Genomic DNA, 23,085 nt, shown 5'->3' on the forward strand with positions numbered 1-23,085 from the left:
GAACTGCTCGGATGATGTATTAGCCTTTGCTCAACCGTGCTTGTGATGCAATGTTCACTTCAGATCCATCATTGTGGAACAAAACATTCCCGCCATGCAAGTTTTTAGCTCACCAAAGTCATCACCTGTACTGTGACGTAAACAGAATTTCACACTGACTCTTTGCTGCCTTGTAGTATTTGGACTTCTGGCAAATACTGTGTTATATATGACGCTATTAAAGTTATTCATCTTCCCCATGTAGTAGCTCACGTAGCTTTTGTTTTTCCGGGGGACTAAAACTGCTGAGTTTAGATTTTGTCAAGTGTTTGATTAATGTGCTTCTGTGTGCTTGCTTTATTTCTCCCTTTAAAATCATATGCCATGTTTTGTAGATTTGTGGGCATTGATACAATATTGAACATGGCTATGGATCGATACTGTAGCTGCTCATGTTTATCGTAGCTCTTGAGGGTGCAGACTTTACGGTAGTCTCTAACCTACTCTCTTTGCTGCAGTGCGAATGCGTCACTCTTTTATTCTCAAATTTGTCTGTAATATTCCTAAACATTTCCACCCCCCTTTTATGATGCATTTGATCAGTTCATAACCATGTTTGCCTCATAGTTGCGTCACAGAAGATAACCATCAACCTTCTTTTTCAGCCAAATCAGAGAGAGCTGCGTTACATGGCTTTGGAAGGGAAACTGGAGCATCTGGCTGTCAGGTGAGTTCCATACTGGCAAAACTATACTAGACTTCTTTATTTTTTCTTATTTATACAGATACATGTATGTATGTTATAAACTATGCCCTGATTGATTTTTCTAGCCTACTTTACACATGTAACAATTCAGCTGGTGTTTGCCAGGCTTATAATCCAAATAATTGAATTAGATCATTGATCTACTTGCCACATGGCCACTTGCCTGACATAGCTAATGACTTCTCATGCTTCAAAAGAAGTCCTGCGGTGGATTGATTTGCACTGCCTTGTTCATTCGCCTCTGCCTGTCAGCCTCAGGTGCACCTCACTTCCATTACATATTAATTTGTTAACAGCTATCACTTCTGTTTGTAAACAGATTCATTTAAATATCTATAACTCTGACTTAATTGAATGCATTGCATGGACTCGGTTCAGTCTTAGTCTTCTTTAGCGATTTTTCTCTCCGCAAGAGTGAGAGCAGACTGTGTTGAGGCAATGGTTCAATATCATTGAACAAAGCCAAGAGCCCAAATGGGTCAGTGATGTGACATCAATGACAGCTTGTCATTTTGCACAGCCAGTTTGTTCCTTTTGGATTACATTTTTGGCACCACGTCCAATAGTTTTGATGACCTACATTTTGCAAGGAGGCAACTAAAGTATGTTTTGTGACTTTGACATTATGTACCGTACATGCAACGCACCGTCTACACTACATAAACAGCTTTAAATTGAATTATTTCCATTTCTTTAGTGCTCGTGCAAAAAAAGCAAAGCTGTGTTTAATTTACTAGAGTTTATCCACTAGAAAGGTCAAATATGTCAGTGTGTCAATCATCAGCCTGCAAAGGGGATTCCCAGAGGCACGCGCCCGAGTTGGCAAGCCAACGACTAAACATAGCTTGCTGTTGTACTCACCATTGTGAGGTGGCCCGTAGCTGATTACTGTAATTGGGAAAATCCCCAAATTGGCCTCTTAAACCTGTTAGCTAAGGTTGTTGGGGTCAGACAGATATTGGATGACACTGGCATTGGCAGTTTTATGCACGCACTATAACATTTGAAATTTAGATGCCGTACTATTTGATCATATGCGAACCATGAAATAGGAGACCACTGTCACCGCTTATTCCCTCTCATTATGGAGCAAGTGTATTCGAAAAAGAAAAGAGGAGCCGAAAACAATGGCAGTGTTTGTTTGACCGATATCAAACTATGTATTTGCTTTTCCTGTGTTTCATTGTAAAAATGCAATTGTTGTTATTTTCCCGTATTTTCAGTCACAGCCATCTCTACGCTCAGACGTGGGAGTGACAAGTCCTAGTTCAGGGACGGCGTCGGCAAAGTCAGCGGCTCCCTTCTTTTCGTTCAGTGCTGCCAATCCCAGAAGACGTGCTTTGCAGGACCCTCCGCCCATTGGTCAGTACCACTTAGGTCACAGATCGAAATGAATGTCAATTCTTCTCTTTGGGCATAACTCTCTTTGTGTGGCAGATGCCCAAAACCAAAAAAGAAACTTAAAAAATGATAAATGTATTTTTTATGTCATGAAACAATATACAATAGTGTAATACGAGGCATATCCTTGCAAAATATTTGGGCTGCAACGCTAAGATTCTGGGGCTGTGACTAACGATTATTTCAAGAATCGATTAATCTGTCGATGAATCAAATTGAAAAATATGTATCAATTTCCATCTCTTTATCCAAGAAGAGGATGGTATTTCAGATTCATAGTACCTAAAACAAAAATTTATTTCAATTCAGTTAATGCTCTGGTCGGTCACATGATGAAAAATAGGCAAAAATGTTGATCATGGCTTACAATGTTAAAGCCAATGTTTTATTTTGATTCAACATAAAGATAATCAAAAATCAGTATTGATGAATTTATGCCATTAGTTGTGATTAATTCATGCACCTCTATGAGCTACAGTGTCTGATTGAGATTAATAATTTTCTTAAATTGTTCTAGTTTGGCTTCCCTTGAATAGTTGGTCATTAAGAATTAAATGAATAGATAATTATGATTTATGTTTACTTGCTATTGCCAAATACTTATTGCCAACCTTCAACACTATACACTATGCAATATCATGTACCAAAATTACATCTTCACCAAAGTCACCAAAAAGATTGTTATCCTATTCTATTTGGAGTTGTTTTTGTAGTGTTGGCAAAGTGTTTTGTTTGGAGCGCACTGTCTTGTGTGTGTTTGCGAATGATTAAATGCGCTTTTCGCTTTCATCTCTTTGTACAGATCCTCTCCAAACAAAAAAGGTTCGCAAGGTCCCTCCTGGCCTGCCTTCATCTGTGAGTGGGAGATCATCTACCTCTCATATAAATAGATTTCACAGTGAGCTCACTTCAGCACACACACTAACACAAACACAAACACACACGTAGAGCTGTGCTACTCAGAAGGCCAACCTGTCAAGGCCTGCACACAAAGAGCGCTCTTGACATTGGCCCCACAACCACCGAATGGGAATTTGTTGCTGAGTACTCCTGTTTCTCTTTGCTCGCCAAGTTGTGGCATCTTGTATTTGTTGTTTAATGCAGCAGCGCTTAAAGCAGGCTTGTGTTGTGCTGTGCGCCTGCTTGCATGTGTGTTGCACTGGAGGTGATTGATTTTCCGTGGTGCCCTGTCACAGTCCAGCCTCCTCACGGGCTCTCCAGGGAGAACGAGAGGCTGTCAGAGCGGATCCCCGGCTCTGCTCTTTTGATGTTTAATTAGTCATTACGTCGCTGAACAGGAGGACAGACAGAGATTAATAGCACAGAATATCTGAAAATTCTGCTAGTAATGATCCCAGCGGAGCAGAAACCATTAGGATGCAGAGAAGTGTGGAGCTCAGCTTGCGTTCACTTAGGCGGGGGGTATTTGGAGTTCATTAATATGCAGAAATCACTAAGTCAGATGTTCTTTTGTAAAACCTTAGTGAATTGCCAAAGTTCTTTTTTTTTTTTTTCTTCATATATGTCAAGTCCTTGCTTGAATTTTCTTGGTTCGAGACAGGTCTTTTTTTTTAATGAGAAGCAACTGGTTTGCTAAAATCCAACTTGTATTAAACAATATTTCTTGTTTCGGTAAGGGATTCTGAGACCGGCTTTACCTTTCAGCGCTTTGATAATCGTCACCTCTGCTGCTGCCGCCGTTACTCAAAGATCAAATGTTGAACAGGCTTCAGAACATAAAAGGCTGACACGTGTTTTGTTTCTGGATTTGTATTTGAAAAGAAGTTTGTCAGCGCATGAGGGAGACAAGGCGTCTGTGGCAGCGGCGCTCTTGCCGCTGCCTTCTTCCTCTTAAGTAAGTGATATATCTGAGGTCTTGTCAGACGGAGGAGGAGGAAGAGGAGGGGGGCAGGCAAAGAACGGTTGCCTGGCGGGTTACATCTCTTTGTTGTGTAAATGGACGCTGGGCTTTTATTTGTCACTACTTAACACATGGGTGCAGGTGCGCTTGTGTGACTCATAAGAGTACAATCAAGCAGTACAATGGAGAGACAGGGAGAAACAGTGACAGAGCATGGAATAAAATACAGCTTCTTCTTGTCACTCAGCGCTGCTCAGGCGATAAAGCCTGGAGCTTGGTGGGATTATCCCAGTTAGTCTTTGATCCCATTTGAAAGAAAAGAGATGGAAAGGTTCAATTAAAAAGGCTTCAGACCTCTTTAAATTAAAAAAAAAACAAAAAAAAAACATACAGGACCAGCTCCTATGGTTTTATATAAGAAGTCGTGAATCTCGGGATGGAATTGAAAACTATCTATTTTTTTTGTCTGATCCATCAATTAATCAACAAAATAATCACAAGAATCCCTAAATTGTAATGTAAATGCTTATGCTTAAAGTGCCAATTTATTTCTAAACAGAAAGATGTTAGTGTGCAGTAACCGTAAATGTGGAGAATAATTTTTCTTCTTATTTAACTTATCTAATTATTTGATTCATAGTTTCAGCCTCAATTTAACACATTCATATGAGCACAGAGCAATAACCTTTATATATAACTTATAAGTAAGTGAGCAACAGTGTTTTTTTTAGTCGCATCATGGTAAAAAATGTGATTTTAAAAATACCTGCATACGCATAGACTAACAGGAAGCACAGCCAAGGTAAGGCGGCGACAAGGCTTAAAGCAGTACTTGTAGATGTACTTAGATGATTATCAGCTCGGCTCCGCGTTTGCGCCGCCGTCAACGACACAGGAGGTAGCGAGCGGCCGCGGTGCTGAGGAGTACTGAAGCGAAAGCGCACCTGAAGCCAGAGGCAGCTTGTGTGAAGAGCCTGCGGCGTACCTGTAAAGCATGAATGCGGCTGCAGATGCCGCTGAAAGGTTCTGCTGGTGTAAGCAAGCGCGAAAGCCTCACCAGAGACCTGAATAGATGCCTGATTAAAAAAATACAGGGACACACACACACACGAACACAGCGCTTCCTATCATTTTGGTCTCCCCCTGGGAATTGTCTTATTTATTTATTTCTGAAATCCCACGCTTTCCTGCTCGCTTCTCTTCGGACTCTCGGCTCCAAAAATAAATGCCGTTTTAGATCAGACAGGCAATGGAAGTTGCAGGTCCAAGCATGATGTTTGTGTACACTTCATGATGGGCCTGAATCAAAATATTTAACGGAGCACATCCTTGCCGCATTTAGGGTTTGACACCACCATGCATCAGGATGTGAAGGCTATCTGGACAGGACAGCTGGTGATTGCAAACAGTAAGATGTTCTTGGGTCTTTTTCATCTTGTACTGTATACAGAAACACTCCTCTCCGAGCCGCACATACTTTCTGCTCGCTGCAGCCACGTACATAGGAGTACAGCTGCATTTTTGGAATTAGAAACATAGTATCTATAGAACAACTAAATAACTTCAAATTGGCATCTTTGAATTTGACCTACCTCTTGTGAGTTAATAGATTTAAAGGCATTGCACTTGTAACATTTCAAAAGTTACTTATTATATAGGAGTGGATTTATTTTCCCCCGAGTACTCACTCTCGTTCATGTAATTATTTCATGCTCCACTGTCGTCTGTAAATGCTTTCACACTTTGTCGGACTGTGCAAAGCCAGTGTTGAAAGTGAAGGTCGTTGTCGTCGTCGCATGTTGTCACTGAGCTCAGCAGACAGTCTGCTTTTCTAGGGGGATGCTAACAGGCATCTGCGTGGGCACCTGTGTGACAGGAGCAGTGAGGAGAGATTCTGTCGCTCGTGGGGGGGAAACTTGCATCTCCGAGGATATTTATGGGAAGCCGCTAAGACACAATGCGGATGTGTGTGCATGACAGTTTGTTTGTGTAAATACACCCCCCCCCCCTCCCTCTACAATTCCCTGTCAGAGACGCCGAGGCTTGATGTGACACTTCTCCCCAGCTTCAGTGTCGGTGCGGCTGCGGGAGAAAAAAGAAAAAGTGGTGGGCTGAGATTCAGATCCCCTCGGGGACGTTTGCAAGTGAGAACCCTGAGTGGGGATGACAAAAAAGATTGACGTTTGCTTTTGATGGATCATTCAGACACCCTTGTTTCGGAGAGATCTGAACTGTGTGAGCTGTATAAAAGGAGGCCTGCTCTTGGCTCTGATGATCCTGAAATGTTCCTCGATGAGCTGTTTGGGGCTTGACATTCAAAACACTTTTTTCCCCGCATCCAGCTTTCCTCAACAGTGTATAGACTAGAGATCAAAATATTGTGCTACTGTAACAACACGATGTTTACATTTCTAGGGAAGCTGCTGAATTTATTTCGTCCTTTTATCCACACACGGGAGACCAGGATATGACGGTGTTAGGCAAAATAGTCCCAATTCAAACTATGCAGAATTTTTGTCAAAATTCTATTTCTACTTTTTTCTTTCTCGAGTTGAAACCTTCTGCCTACCTTGTGCTGTGGGTGTTAGTGAAATACAATTTAGAAGCTCATTCAAAATCTGACTATATTATGGTGGTATATTATTTTATTATTATTTGTATGTCATTGTTTTTTTTTTACCTGAAATTCATTGTTTAAGTAACAACACCAAAAGTAACAGGAATGGGGTTTTAGCAAAATATGAACTAATAAAAAGCCATATGACATTTATGGCACCATTGAAAATAATTAGGTTGAACACACTTTTGTTGAATACTTGATTTGATCTGTAATGATGGTGCACCTAAAACTATAGCGTTTTAGTGCTAATACAAAAAGAACTTCACATTTTTATGAGCTGTTTAGGTTTAATTTAATATTCATTGTGTATTGCACACATGATGTGCATTATGCATGTCCTTCTGAAATGCCAGGGTCATGAAATGCGTTTATGTAAGGTGTCGCCTGGTGATAAAATCGCAAAATTGCCTCGTGCAGCCAACAGTGTTCCAGGCTTTGCCCTGACCCCAGTTAGCAAGGCTCCCTCGGGATGGCTTCATCAGATGGAAGATTAGATAGACACTGCTGGTTTGACTGGGATGATGTTGAACAGTCGCAGCTTCCTCTGGGATCATGAGCTTAGTGTTTGTCTTTGTCTGGGTTGCTGAGATGTACCACGTACATTAGAGGCTGGAGCTAATGGAACAGGCAAACAAGCCAGAGGTGTGACCCTCTTTCATCTGTGACGAGGGAAAGGAGGCACAGTAAAAGGACAAAGAGTCTGAAAATAATGTCGGCATTTAAGCGGGGCCTGTTGCAAATGATCAATGACCTGACCTTACGACATTAATGCAAACCTTGATTTCCAATTACTGGCAAGCCTGACCACAGTTGCAAAGGTGGAGCGTGTAACGTTTATGAAGCTCACATGTTGGCTGATGTTCAAAACTCAGTCCAAGCTTCAAGCGTGTATGGAAGGTGATGTACAAGGCCAGATGAGAAAAAATATTGATCAAATTTGTCTAATCTTTTTAGAATCGATGATTCTGTTGACTATTCCATCCATTACTCAAGTAACCACAGTGGTAGTTTATTTATTTGAACCCAGTCTCGTAAAATAGAAGGTCTAGCAATAGCAATCTTAAGCATAAAACAAGTGCAAAGTCGTATGAGCTTATATGTATGAGTGGTCCATCGGGCTTGAAAAGAAGAAGGTTGTCCTGGAAGCTGTCAGGGTCTACTGGGTCTCGTTTTGAATAAACTAGGTCACTCTTTCCTTGACTCTCGTCCCTTCCAGGATCCCCACTGTTGCTGTGACCTTGCTGATGCAGCCGTAACCGAATATTGAATTAGGATAATTTCTAATTCCGCTGAAACTAATCCTGGAAAAACTGCTCCCTGCTCTTATGTTTCACGATTCAAACCATCTTGTTCACATTTTGTGCTCTTCTTCATACTTCTTTCATACTTATTCTATCGCATCGCGATACAGACTGTACATAGAGTTGGTTGATCTGTGACATACACACTTCACTATTTTAGGGCTGCTCATATTTTGACTTTTTAATAACAGTACTTAAGATCTCAATACGGGGTAAAAATAGAAATTCATGACATTTGTATTCATGGATTAAACTTGCTAACAGCAATACTCACAATGTCTTTACTGTCAATTATAGTATGAGCAGTTGAGTAGGCCTCTTCAGTATCTTTAAATGCTTTGAGGCGCTGAAGTTTAGAGGAGAAAATTGCATGTTTACGCTGATGAAAATGTGTGTATTCAGTTATTCATTGCTGAAAAAATAGATTGATAGCAATAGAGAGAGAAGTAAAGTCACGTGAGCCTCCAAAAATGCAGTTTGACAGGGAGTCTGGCAGACACAACACAATCACAAGACGTCTTGACTCGGCAAATGCAGCGCAGTCGTGTCCAAGTTGAGCAATGAGCAGGGAGTTTATGATATGAAAAGAACGCCTTCAGAGGAATTTTAGGCAGGGAGACTGCAGAGACTTTTACTTACTATAGAAATCAAGCTATTTTAGGGTTTTGAATCAAGGAAATAACACTAAGTTGAATAATTTAAGATTTTTTTTGGATTTGACCAAGGTCTTAAAGACAGTCTTTATGGCTTTTTTTCAAATCCGACCTGGTCCACTTTTATATGTGGTCCTCGATTTTCTATTTTTTTTTTTGCAATGCAACCAATCGTCAAGCCGTTGCCTTTTTATACGAGCCCTGATAGAATAAAAACTAACATCCCTTGATGTACGAAAGCTACAACCAATCATTACCTTTTTCTGATCTGCATATTTGCAACTGTAGAATTTATGCAACTATTGGATATGGGCGGAAACCTAAATATACATATATTGGGGGCCAATACCCCCAAGTCCACCCCTGAGATCCCCTAAGTAAGCCCTCCCTAATTAGAAGCAGAGCTTCTTACAGGAAACAATCTTGTCGTCTGGTGACATCATCGTCAAATCCCTGGCTGAGAGTGAGATGATCTCAGCCTGTGGAGTTTCTCATTGTTTTTGCAACAGCTCAACAAATTCCAAGAAAAGCACGCCACGGTGACTCGTGCGTCTTTAGGCAGGCTAGCGTAAACAGGTGGGTGGAGCGTCCCCTTCATCTCCTCCAATAATTTAGACTGTTATTTGATCTTATTTCTTTTTCCCACTCTGTCACGGCTGTTACTTTTCTTTCATCCTAAAACTTTACCCTCACTTGAGACGCCCTGACCTTCAATGTCAGTGTCACAGCAATGCGAGGCAGTCGGCACACTCCCCTAAAACGAAATACCAATTTCCTTTGTGCTTTTATGTTTCCTCATTCACGACGCAGCGCTGGGTCTGGACTTGTTTTAGTCCCCTTCAAACACTTCTATCACAGCCATTTCTTCCCTTAAAGCATCGACTTGAAACGGCTCCAGATATAAAGCGGTTTCAGAATGTAGAGCCAGTGTTTTGGAAGAGTTTAAAAGAGTTTGGCAGAAGAAAGGGGGATAAATAATAACACTAGCAAAGGCAGAGGATAATAAAGACCTAGTTTTTTCGAGGGACTCGGACGCTTTAATCTTTCTATAACAATATTGTCGTAAATGAGTTTGCGGGCCTGCGTTTAGTCCGGGAAGCTTTGAGTGGTAGTCATGAAAGGCTCCAGTAAGGCTGGGCTTTCAATGGAATATCGTATCAATCCTCTCCTTTCTTCTGCTCCCCTTTTGCCCCCCCCCCCCCCCCCCACTCGATAAAGGTGGATAAATGGGAAGCTGTGGGGCTTGGAATGACAGTAAAGCGGGATAAAATGGCTGTTGATGTTTTTGCTTTCCTCTCCAGCGCTCCCAGCTTCTATCCCCCGGGGGGGGTTACGAAACGGTGTATAATTTTCCTGCAGGGACGTCACGAGCCAGCCCCCTTTTGCAGCTGTTGCATGCTTCACAGTGTTTACACGCGCTTCTGAAGTGAAGCTTCTATTCGGGCACTCATATTTTACATCATGTCCTGTAAATAATACGTGTTTGGTTCATATTTTCTTTTGGATGTTGATGTTCATTTTGCTTCAGTGAACACGTTGTTAATGACTTCTCATTTGCGTGAGAGCTGTCTGTCTGTGTTGCCAAATGAGTGGGACCAATCAGAAGGGGAAAAAAAACAACCTGCGGATTTAAATGTGAAAAAAAATCTGGATCTCTTTTGAATTACTCATATAGTGTGTATGAAATCCAGCGAAGAATAAAAGTATTTTAGTTCCAGTTTGTTGAGGTACTATTGCATAAAATCAGCATTTTTTATGCTTGGAATTAAACGTGCCCCCATCCGCCCCCGCCAACTCTAAATCGGCTCACACATTTGTTTTCTATCCCACCCACTTCCCTTTATCTTTTTTATACCCACCTCCTCATTTCTTCCCTTCCCCCTCGTCCCTTTCCTCTTTGCCTCAGCACTCAGCGGCTTAAGAGAGGGACGTACCACACGCGCCACTCCCTTCTGACAGTCCCCCCCACCCCTTCCGCTCAGTACGGAATGGTAGCGTCCTGCTTTGCATAAATTTCCTCTGAGTGGGCAGTGTGGAGGCCAGCACTGAAAGAATTATTAGTCCCTTTTGAACGCTTTGGATGTATGTCCAGAGAGCTTGCGTCCCGTTGTAATATACTTCCGAATTTGTTCACGCTATTATGTATTGCGCCTATCCCGTCCCTGGAATGGGAAATAACTCTTTAATGTACTACTACAATGGCAAATCGGTGAGTAATTTTGGGGGGCAATTTGTGTGTGAGATGGAAGAAGTGTGTTTTGTGTCTACCGCACTCATCTTGCGTCTGTCCTGTGTTGGAGTTGTCTTTTTAATGTAAAAAGTGTGTGTGTGTGAGTTTGCGTGTGACTCGTTCAACTGCCTGACTCTAAATTTTATAATACATTTTTGTGGAAATAGTATTTTCATCTTATTTCCTCCACTATTCAAATGTGAAATGCAGGGAAAAAGTTGTGCCAAACTTTTTTCCCAAAGAATCAAACACTGTGGGGTGTTTTCTGGACCAATTTATTTTCACTGGCTGGTTGCTGGAGCTCCGAGGCTGGATTGAAATAATAACAAGTGGGAGTCTGGGAATGATTAGGGAAAAGAGTCTGCCTGTTGAGGTTCGACTTTCCTGTTTGCAGATTGAGCTTCAAGCATCAGTTGTTTGCTGTTCTTCCATCTGCTTTTAATCATGTCGACATTCTTGACACCACAGGGAGCCTAATGTGATTTCTGAACATCTCCGTAATAACTTCTTTGATATTTGTTTGTTTCAAACTTTCAGAACGCCTTTTCGTAAATGCATGCAGGCTTCCCCCCGAGGAATGCTGAAGTTGTTCGGTCACTCAGGATTGGTTGTCGTATTTGTTTCAAATTGAAAGGAAAGCACATTGCTTTAAGCAAAGGCGAAGTGATGTAATAATCCTTCCGTTGTTATCCTGTCATAAGCAAATAACACCTTGCTGATTTCCACCTGTCGTCTTGAAACTAAGAATGACACTATTTTGATGTCGTCAAGGTCATCTTGAGCTTACCATTTCAACTGTCCTTGGAACCAGTGACAGCATTTCCTGTGCCCCCAATGAACACAGATGACTTTGATGGTTTTTCATATTAAGTATTAACAGGCTTCGGTTATCGTTAGCGATGGGGAGGAAATGGATAACATGTGGACAAAATGAGTCTCTGATCAAAAGTGCTTGTTGATACTTTTTTTCCCCCCCCTTGATTCCTTTGCAAGGAAATGAGAAATGTGGTGCTCATTCTGCGAATCAACTCGATTAAAATGAATTTGTTGTCTTGTCGAGTTGCTTAGCAGGCTCACCATCTGGATCACTGGGAGAATTCACAGTGGGCCATTGACTTGTGAGCCGATGGCACGGAACCAGTACAGATGGAGCCGCTCACTAAGCTTTCTTCCTTCGGAAGTAAACGCCTTGCAGATATCAGGACATTTTTAGTGTTGTTTGCAAATGCGTTTCAGATGCCGTTCTCACTACAAATTTCTAAGTGGTGACAGGTTGCCTGTTAGTGGTTGTTTTGTCATCCATCTTTAGTTTCCAAAGGTTATGCAATCATTAGGTCCCTCAAGTGTGCTTGCATGTTATGTTGCACAAGCAGGTTGATTGACATTGGATTCAGTTTCTGCTGTCACTAGAGTTTATCCAAATGTATGTTAAGAGTTTGAATTTGAAGGGATTGATTGCTCTTTTTGTCCAAAATTTACTTTATTTGATTTTTTTTTCGGACATAGTTTATGCAGGATCTTATTTAATCTAAAGAAACAGCAATGGTACCTCATGAGTTATAGCTTTGTTCGAATCTGTGACTTAACCAGGCAAGTATGAATTATTTTGCTTCAAATATTTCTAATATCATCTGCCTTCAGAAACATCTTGCCAATGGAATTTGCCCTCGGTGAGACATTTTAGTATTGATTTTATGCTTGGAAAAAGTCAGGGCTTGTTGGCGGGTATCAAATGTTGAATCTGAGAAGCAGTTAGAAGATGCAACGTGTCTGTCATGCACACTAAGGCCTTCAGGAATTCAAAAGCTAATCATAAATTTTCCAGAGATATGGTTTGATTCCAAGTAATGACGTGCATCATAAAAACAGGACATGAAGACTGCGCTCGGCCAGCCGTTTTATTATTTACCAATTATCTTTTTATTATTTCTGTGACCTTCCTGTCATATTTAATAATTAGTGAAGGATCACTGGCTATATGGTAGAACCCTTTTCCCATTGAAATGAATAGAGTCTATTACTTTTTCAAACTTCTCACCAAAACAACACATTTTATGATATTTAATGAGGGAAATAGTGCCCTGTAACATTATACTACATCATTAAATAGAACAAAAAATAATTAACACTTTGTCCTTCAATGCACATTGTGTTGCTTATCGGTATGTGCCCCTAAGCCACCTTGGCCTGGAATCGAATTTTTCTCAGCTTCTCTATGACAATAATATTAGCCGTTCTTCACAGAGGATTAAAATTATAGGCCTTTTAGTATTGTTGTATTATCTGTCGACATGCGTTGCTGCAGCATTTGTGTTCATATATCTGCTCCGTGAAGCGTAACAACACTTCTACATAGTTTTGGATTTTGCCATTCCATGTTAGCATTAAGGTAGGGTTAAGAATGAATCCCCATTTACACTGAAGTGACTGGTTAATGTCTGTGCTACCCTGCTTATCCGTGTGAATGATGGCTTTTAATTAATGGTCTTGTAAAAGGAAATCCAGACGGGCACGCTCCTCCATAGGCCGCCGGTCTTTCGAATGGTTTATTAATGCTTTGACCGGTTAGCCTTAGGTGATAAAAAAAAAAGAACAATTAGCATTATCCAGTGCCATATGCTGCCCAATGACTAGCAAAGAACAAAAGCCCGGGCTCCCTTGTGAGGCTAACCTGAGCTCTCCATGCAACTAATATCAGCGCCAGTCACACGTGTAAGCCAGAGGACCCAAGAGAGCTCCACCCCTGCCAAAGCACTTTAATGACACACCCTGACAGCAACGGGCTGGAGTCATGCTCGCTCAGCAAAGCAGCCGGAGTTCTCGGTCCACCCGTGTCCTGCATATATATCACCTTCGCATGTGTTGTGCAGGCGCAAGCGTGTGTATGGAATTAGCATATTTCCCATCAATTCGCCGACAACTCATAAAACCATTTCAGCAAGTAAACAACCATTATGGGCATCAAGACTTGCAACAGCAATAAAAGTAATAAAAGCTCATCCTTTGCTAACATGGATTGCCCTAGTGTTTATACAAGGTTTGTCAGAAAAGTTACAGGATTAATGTAACAGAGGATACTATATTTCAAACATAAACTACGGCTTTTCCCCTTCATTGAGGACTAGACGATCTGCAAAGAGTGTTTTATTCAATCCTTGTGAACAAGAGCTGTGACAGATCAATTCATGGCGCCTCACAATGCCCTGAGCATCTGGCAGTTCCTGGCCAAGATGAACATTGCTGTGCTGGAGCGTGTTATTTGGCCAAGCAGATCCTACATCACTATGTAAAATGATAAAACTCAACAAGCTTTGCTCCGAATGCTTAGTTTGCATATTCCCCAGTCTCTACTTTACTGCTGTGATCATTTTTCTTCCTGTTATTTTCAATTGAAATGGTCACATTACAGTAGTCAACAAATGAGCTCGGATCGAAACACCCTGCGGTGGAAAAGAAACAATTATATAATCTGCTTGCTTCATTTTTTTCCCCCCAGCCATCTTTATACCTGTTAGCGGTTCGGTGATTCGATTTAATTGCCTCATGGAGTGAATCACTTTCTTAAGCTGTGGACACACTAGATCAGCACATGAAAGAATTCATGTATACAGTATGACAGCACACATCTGGTCCGTAAGTGTGATGCGAGGCCATTTAGAGAGGAATTCACGTGACAAGTGAGCCGAGAGTGAGGTATTTACTGGGAATGGGCAGGTGGAATATACGTAGCTGGAAGGTCTGGCTTTGATTAGCGTGACATGATAAGGGTCATCCAGTGCTCTCCGTGGGAAGTCGAATTTGTCGGAACCTTCCATGCGCTCTGTCCGCTTTCACTCAGGCTCTCTCCCTCCATCTGGAGTGGATGAAAGTCACAAACCACATCAGTGGTTTTTCGCCTCCAGTCTCTTTTGATCCTCCTCCCACCAAGTTGGCACGCACGTAGCTGTACAACAGCGTGCCCATTGTGCTCTCGTTTGGGTACACCGTCCGCTTGCAGGTACAGATCGAAAGACAAGCGGACTGTTTTTGTAGCGTTTATTTGAATTTCTGCCTCTCGGGGGAATGTGATCATTTGCCACAGTCAGTTAGAGTGCGCAAGTGTGCGCGGCTATCATTATGCCACCATTAGAGACTGTGCTGATCTACAATGCAAATACTGCTGTTTGGTGCTACACGAGCTTGATTGCTTGCTTGTCATTAAAGTGGATGCAGATATTTGCATTTGCAGCAACAGAGCTCCAGGGCAAATCATTAAACAAAAATATCGCTGTATACACGCGCAAGGTCAATTCCTTTACATACTGGGGATATTTGGATTTCAGATCAAAAGATTCATATGAGACCAATGTTTAAAAATCCAGCTTTTATTTCAGGGTATTTACATCTAGATGTGTTAAACAACTCTCGACAGAGCACCTTTTGTTTGAAGCCACCCACTTTTCAACTGATTGAAAGTAATGTAAGTACAGATATTATAAAATTAAGTTAAAGTAAATAACATTTAATATTTTGAATTGCATCAAGCCTGTTGCATTCTTCGTTTGAAATGCTTTTCCAAGCCTTTACTGCAGCTTCTTTGGGTTCTTGTTTGTGTCTGGGGAGGTTTCTCCTTAGTCCCCTCTTCAGGAGGCTCTATTTGGTTAAGGTCAGATGACTGACTTGACCTGTCTAAGACCTTCCACTTTTCCCTCTGATGGAGTCCTTTGTTATGCTTGGCTATCTGGTTGCATAATGAAGCTTCTCCAGATTTATTTTGAATATAAATTGCCAGACAAAATGATAGCGATACATCACTGGTTATCTACAATAATCTGTTGCTTGTTGTGAAGTTTGCTGCCACCACTAAGCACTCGCAACTCGCATTTTTGCTCACAATTACTCATATTTGGGTCAGTGACAGGTTGAGAGTAATCACATAGGTTGTGAGCCGTTGGATAGTCGGCACCTTGCTTGGTCATGCACGGGAAGTGAAATGGCAGCACAGTTACAAATTGGTCTGTAAAGTGTGTGCTACGCATTTCGTCGTCAGTTGATCCTCCCTTGTTCCTCAAGCCAATTTGTTTTTTGTCTATAGAGGTTGAAAAACTTACCTAGATTTGTCTGGAAGTTAACAAAACACTTTCTTTTAGATCCCTCACGACTTTTTCAGTCTTTTGCTTTGTTCTTATTAACATCTATGATGTGTTCGTAGGTGTACGCACCATCTCCAAACTCAGAGGACTTCAACAGAGATTCGCCCTCCTACTCTCCTCCCAAACCCTCCAGCAATATGTTTGCAAGCACTTTTTTTGGTAAGTAAAGTTTTATTGCTCTTTGAGCTCATCCTTTTAATCATACTGGAGCATTCATTATCTGGGCCTTTTGTAGACATAAAAGATGAATTGGTTGTTTGTTCCACTTTTCTATTATCTCAGCTGCGTTGAGAACCCGGATTGAGTTTCATCCCCATGAGTGAAAAATAAAACCCTGCTCTGTGGATGATCCCATGTTGAGGGTCTACGGCTTTGTGTTGGGACTCTAATGCACTCTATAAACACATCCATATATTTTGTCGTTAGATGGTACCCACGGTTCATCTGACCTTTGGAACGCAGCCAACGGGATTAGTCAGCCTGGCTATGGAGGAATGCTTCCAGGATCTTCATCTCACATGCCACAGTCGGGAAACTACAGCAGCCTGCACTCGCACGACCGTCTGGTAAGCCAATCGACTGGTGACAATCCCACACCCAAATATTTGGGAGCAGCAATACAGACCGATCAATTAGGGTTGCACAGGATATATCGGTAGGCTGCTTACAAGAGTACGGCGATTCCTTGTTATCAATTTGAGGGCAGGGGGTTTTCATTGCAGAAATGATCTCGATGTAATTTCCAGATGCAAGCGTGCAGATTATACTCCACCCCCACGTTTTCTCAACACAGCCACCACAGTACGAGGACATGTGTGTGAAAAGATGCTGAGGATGTTACTTAAGCTCGGTGTTTGATCTCCTCTTGTTTGTATAGTAGACTCCTCTACCCTTTCTTTGACTTTGCTCCACATACAAGAAGGATGAACCTCATCTTTCAAAGTAGCGTTATGTGATTTTTAAAAAAAAAATGTCCCCCTCTCAGAACTACCCAGCACACTCCGCTTCCCCAGACGTCAATGCCAGTCTTCCTCCCATGTCCAGCTTCCACAGAAGCAGCACAGGCACTTCACCATTTGTCTCTGCAACAGTCAACAATGCAGATGGGGTGCTGGGTAAGTTGTCACTTGCTGCTCTTAATGCAAATATGGCGGCTTGTTTGAATGCCGGGCTAACTCTCGCTTTGTCTTCACGTGTGAAGCTGCCGCAAATCGGGGGAACGCAACTGGAAGCTCACAGACCGGAGATGCACTTGGCAAGGCTTTGGCCTCGGTGAGCTGCAACCACACAACTGTCGTGCATTGCTGCAATTTCTGCACTTTCCCTGTACTAAATTCGGCCTTTATCCTAAATTCTATTTTTCATTAAACACGCTTACCCAATGTGTGAAATGACATATTTGTATTTCAATGAACATTGCATGCATCACTGCAAAGGCTGGACAGTTTTCTTTTTCTGCATGGAAAGTCTGAGTTTAGGGATGGTAATAACAAATTAAGCCTTTTATATTTGGAGACTCAATTCTATTAGCATGACAAAGCTGAGAGAAATGGACACAGTTGGACAGCGTGGGGGTGGGGGCACTGGGGAGTTTGGAACTGCTGTGGCTCAACTCCACGGGCCGCCCTTTGTAGAGTTTTTGTTCGCCGCCCTTTTAAATTGGCTCTGCTTATTGGCCCCTCGCCGCCTGCGGGAGTGTGACTGATGGAGAGGCGGGGCTTCATTTGTTCCAGTAAAATGAACCGTGTTTCACTTTGAATACGGCGTCCTTGGCCATATATTGTTTGGTCAGAAGTCACGGTTATAAACAACTTGATTTTGTGAAACGGAGGCATGTTTGGGGATTTGTGTTGAGTCTTGTTTGTATCTGACACAGTGATGACCGCATTATTAATCCGTTTTAGTATTCCACTGAATTGCGCGTCTGAGTGTAGAGGAAAGAGAAAGACGCAGCTCTCCGAGTGTAGAAAAGCTTAAATAGCCATTCTGAACACCCTCCTCCCTTTTCTTCCATGCTCAGTGATACACTTGCCTGATACTCCAAGTTGATTGAAAACGTAAAGCCCAAAGATCAAGATTGAATCAGGAGATTATTAATGAGGACATTCTATCATCTCCAAAGAAGTCAAACTGTTTCCTGCCAGCTCAATTTGATCATTACTTAGCGAGGAAATGTGTGTCTATCTGCTCCTTTTTCCTGATAATTAGTGTGGATCCATTTCTAGCGCCCTTTTTTCAGAGACAGCACAATATCCGCTGATTAAAAGGGAAAAAATCGGGGAAGTGATTGTGCTTTAATCTAGCAGTTGCTTACACAAATGAAATCCCTGTGGGAGTTGAAGAGACATTCTCCTTCCCTTATAATTGGCATTATCGTAAAACTCGGCGTCCTCAATGTAACCCAAATGGGAGCCTCAGATACATTACTGTTACTGCTAATTGTCTTTTATTGTCAATAAATGGTAACCAGATACATTAAGTCACGTAGACGAGCACAAGGGCATTTGTTCTATTGTCTAAAATACGGATGGACAATTAAGAGGCCACTTGAGAAACACTTTACGCGGCTCAAGCCAACATGTTATCCTTAACTTTGTATATGTATGTCTTGTTTCACTTAACTTGCTATGTGTAGATGTGCTATGTCAAAATTGCATATTTACAAAAAAATGGTGTGCCAACCACCAAATCATATTAGCCGTTCCTTGTCAGGACTCCCAAATATTGTTTAGTGGGAAATATAATATGATTGATACAGTCATGACTTTTAATACACCCAATATGTACAGTATATGAAACCGTAAAATTGCTTACAGAAAAATCTTCTTGGCCCTCTTTTTTCCCACCATGCAGGTAATACGAATGTTGCTAAACTGTTGTCATTTTTCCGAGTCTCTTTTTTGGAAGTAATGGTTTAGTAATAGTGGTGGGAATCCACAACATATAAATATATATATCTTCTTATATCAAAATGTAAGAACACCGTATATTTTACATTTTACTTAGGCTACATGATTACTGTGAGGGCCGGCCAGAGACTGAGCCGGATGTGGCCCCCGAGCCATAATTTGGCTAGTCCTGATCTAAAAACTGAACATGAAATCAAGGTTTTCCAACACTTGATATAGATAGATAGGGCAACAAGCGATTGTATTCAAAGCAATTGTCCGTCTGACGCCGCATTCTGTGTGCTCTCACAGATTTACTCACCTGACCACACGAGCAGCAGTTTTCCTTCCAATCCGTCCACGCCTGTGGGTTCCCCTTCACCTCTCACAGCCACAGCAGGCGCTGCTGGCTCAGCAGGGACTGTGGTAACGTCTGGCAGCAACCCGTCTGGAAGACCAGGTAAAAACTCAATTCTCCTCGTAGGAGCTCATGTACACAGGCTAAAAAGAAGGTGGCAGCAGTTATCCATGGAAACATTTCTCACTTTTCAAATGTTTGTGAATGAATGCAACAAAGAGATTAGAGGGTATCCAGCAGTTTGAGCGAGCAGCTACTTTCAATCTGCACTTCTTGCTGGCACATCTCTTGCCGAAACATCATGCGATGCAACTTGTGCAAAGTTGACAACAGCGACAGCGCATCTTAAATCAGTACCTGACTTTGCGTGTCCACTATCTTTTATAGTCGCACAACCCACACAGCTTCACAGTGTGGCGGAGGTTCTCGTCACATCTTTTGCCCAGAGCTTTGACGCTCATGAAGCTATGGCTTGCTGACACGCATCTGTTTATATAATATTTCTTTTTTTTTTTGGAAGTGATTGAAATATTTAATGACAAGCCCCGGAACAACAATGGAATTGAAAGTGACTGAGGCTAGTGCTTTTGAGCTGCTTAAGGATTTAAAAAAAAAAAGATTTGTTTGAAGTGGTTTTGAATTACATCGATGAAAAGCTTTTCTTCTTTTTTATGTTCGACTGAGCAGAACATTGTGTAGCATTTTAGAAAGTGGCTTGTGGGTCTTTGCGTTGTTTTAATCATACGCCTCTATTTTTGAGCAAAGATTTTGTTACACTTTTATTATCCCCTTTATTATTATTATTATTTTTAATTCTAGGAGACTTTTGGAGCGCATGTCTGACTTCTTGATGTTTGTTACAAGCATTTAAAAGACTGCCATGGCTCCTTGCAGACATATTAAGGCACTAATGCGGGAAAAAAAGAGAGGGAGACACCAAGCAGGAAAGCCCAGTGTGTTATTTTAATGGACAGTTGTGTCAAGTATGGTAATGGACTGCTGACAGCTGTCTCTACCTATGCTCCCCTCATCCTCAGCTGTTGCCCTGCCCCGTGGACAGCTGTTCCACCAACACACAACCCTCACACATGCACACACACACACACACACACACACACACACACACTGAGCTGCAAGAACCCTTTTTTTTTTTTTAATCTGGCTACCCAAAAGTGTGGAGCCCAAAAAGAAGATCAGAAATGTTCAATCCTGGATAGTCAAATGAAGAAATGCATTTTGTGAGATGAGTAACAGAATGATTTAGTACAACTCCAGACACAATTTAAGTGCAAACGCCATTCATCATTACTCATTAGACGTTTCAGCAATTACCCCTGGCGGTTTTCCCGTATATATGTGCGTATATATTATTTATAGCCAGCAGGCAGGGGAGGCATGTGAAGTTCATGTCTTACTCATCTGGCAACAAGATGGGGCTAAATTCAAGTTCTTTTCATCCTTTCTTCTGAAGTCTGGAGTCATTTATGCCAAGTAATGACAGAAAGCTACGTATGAAGTGTGACATTCACTAGAACAATTGGAGGCAAACCATTTTTTTGTTCTTTTTCTTTTGTGGTATGTTTAATACCAAACCTTCATTGTATGGAACTCTTTGTCCCCTCTCTTTCCCAAAGTTCCTTTTGTCATTGGCAGTTGTTATCCCCCATTTTAGTGTTTAGTGCATCAATCTGTTGAGGTGAAACACTTAATTTTCTCCATGAGAGAAAAAAAAAAAAAAGCCCTGCCTGATCGCTAACGTCATGCTTACCGTAATATAAATGAATGACTTGGTTTGGCGATCCTCCATCAGACATCACAGACCTGGAAATTGCTGCAGGCAATATTTCTTGCAAATAACCTGGAAAAGTTGTCAAAGTCAATTGTGGTTATGATTGCAAATTACAACAAGTATTTTACTTGGCTTATTGTACCCAAGGAAAAAAAGGATTTGTACAAAATCTATTTGGAACAGCAAGACAAAAATCACATATGACCAAAGAATGAATTCACTTTTAATGTTCTTTTCCTTAATTGTCTCAACAAGCCAGAGATGCAGGATATGGAAACGGGGGCGTTAGACAAACTCCCAGCCAGCTCGCGTGTCAGGATGCCGCTCAGACGTCAGGAAATGATGTAATCTCATCCTTAATGATAAAAATATCTCCTGACGCCAGTAAATTGGCTTGTCGGCGTGTTATGACAGTTTGCTGTTGCCGCTGTCTGTAGTCAGTAAGGCAAAACGCGGCTATCAGCCAAGTTGATATGGAACGAAAGCAGCATCACGTGTCAACAGTGCACCTTTGTCTTTTTGCTCAGGTACCAACCAGTGGCCGCGTCCCGGTGGACAGACCCCTTCTTCTCCAAATTATGAGAACTCCCTTCACTCACTGGTAAGCGTTTTGTCTTTTGTCGGCCTATATGGATGCTCACTTTGGTGGCGTTATCATGACAATGAGGTTCCCGCAAATGTTTGCAGAGGATTAAGTGAAAGGTCAAGGATAACTGAACAATACCTGTCCCCTAGGACTTGCCATCTGTCTCCTGCTCCAGGATTGACACTTGGGGGGGATGGGGTTAGTTCAAGGGGCTGCGAGCAGCTGTATGCAGAGCCACTTCTCCCAGATTCCTTTGCTGCCATGCTGCAGATTTAATTTCACCCATAGAGACATTGCCTCAATCCATGCAAAATCAAAGTCGGAGTCAGATTTTCCAAGTAGCCAAAGTTATAATTGCCTGTGGAGTTTGGAAAGCCCCCATGACTTTGGAGCAACTGTCTAAACATGCCACTTGAGGATTTCATCACAGATGAAGTGACTAATAGCTGATGGATTGAGACACTCTCGGTCATTTTACACAATGAGTAAGCCAGCAAGTTTCCACTTGCCCCACGTGACATAGAAGTATATATATATAAAGCGTATTCATTTGAAGTCTGTAATAGAGGCATTGCAGCATTTTCATTCCAAGAGCACCCAATGAAAGGAGAGATACTTTACACATCGACTGGTGCGCTGCAATAGAAAAACCGCGGCCCTGTTATGTTTTCATGCTACTGTGCAGTTTTTATTGAACCACAAAAACATACCACGTTTGTCCAGCAGGAAGCGGTTGTGCCTTTTTGATTGGCAGTCCCTGTGGTGTTGCAATCAAAATTATGAATCGCGGTAAAACTCATGGCCAAGGGTTTGAAAACGAGCTGCAGAAACCGCACACACTGTTTTATATTGAAATTGTGAATAGACTTTTATGCTCAAGATGAAAGAAGTAACCATTAATGTCATAAGATGTACTAAGATAGCACACAACAAAACCCTTTCATCCTTACAAACTGATTAGTCAGCAGATGTTTGCCGGTCTGCAAATCCTTTTTCTTCTCAAACTCTCTCTCTCTCTCTCTCTTTCTTGTTCTCTCAATGAATATCGGCCCTTTCTTAATCCTCTTCTTATTTCTTTGGACTTTGACAGAAAAACAGAGTTCAGCAGCAGTTACATGAGCATCTTCAGGATGCCATGTCTTTCTTAAAAGATGTCTGTGAGGTACTTTAGATCCAGCTCTTTATCTATAATGTGTTCCATAAGTCATTGTCCACTTTTTGGTTGCTCTCATGACCTCGACATTCAATCGTTATTTTTATTTTGGACTCAGCTTATGTTGCCATTGTTAGGTTGTGTTATTAGCTTGGCACAATCTGCTTCCGTGCAGATGTTAATCCACTCCATGTGACTGCTATTCACTTTCAAACAAACAAGTGTATGTATTTTTGTTGATGTTTGGAGCACTTGTGATGTTGCCTTTGAATTTCCTTTATCTTCACTTTTCAAATCCACGCCATCCAATCAGTGTTTTCAATTTTTTGGTCCTAATGTGCTTATACTAAGCTGCTCTGTCGTTCCCC

The 23,085-nt window shown here is 41.6% G+C and overlaps 1 protein-coding gene across 8 annotated transcripts in view; it reads left to right on the plus strand.

The window, feature by feature from the left end:
* The window catches only part of tcf12 (transcription factor 12), a 46,670-nt gene that overhangs the window by 19,435 nt on the left and 4,150 nt on the right, over positions 1-23,085 (plus strand). For 2 of the 8 annotated variants that reach the window (XR_005097501.1, XM_037247201.1), the window contains exons 6-15: positions 645-706; positions 1,969-2,107; positions 2,949-3,001; positions 16,003-16,102; positions 16,370-16,509; positions 16,929-17,058; positions 17,145-17,215; positions 19,144-19,291; positions 21,506-21,579; positions 22,655-22,726. Coding sequence is in view for 7 of the 8 variants with exons in the window: in XM_037247201.1 (XP_037103096.1) it covers positions 645-706; positions 1,969-2,107; positions 2,949-3,001; positions 16,003-16,102; positions 16,370-16,509; positions 16,929-17,058; positions 17,145-17,215; positions 19,144-19,291; positions 21,506-21,579; positions 22,655-22,726 (989 nt within the window). In the remaining variant the exon portion in view is untranslated. Of the gene's footprint in view, positions 1-644; positions 707-1,968; positions 2,108-2,948; positions 3,045-10,493; positions 10,791-16,002; positions 16,103-16,369; positions 16,510-16,928; positions 17,059-17,144; positions 17,216-19,143; positions 19,292-21,505; positions 21,580-22,654; positions 22,727-23,085 lie in introns of those variants that run through there. The other 6 variants (XM_037247202.1, XM_037247203.1, XM_037247204.1 and 3 more) reach the window with 6 other exon arrangements.

This window comes from Syngnathus acus, chromosome 3, assembly GCF_901709675.1.
Source record: "Syngnathus acus chromosome 3, fSynAcu1.2, whole genome shotgun sequence".
NCBI lineage: Eukaryota > Metazoa > Chordata > Actinopteri > Syngnathiformes > Syngnathidae > Syngnathus > Syngnathus acus.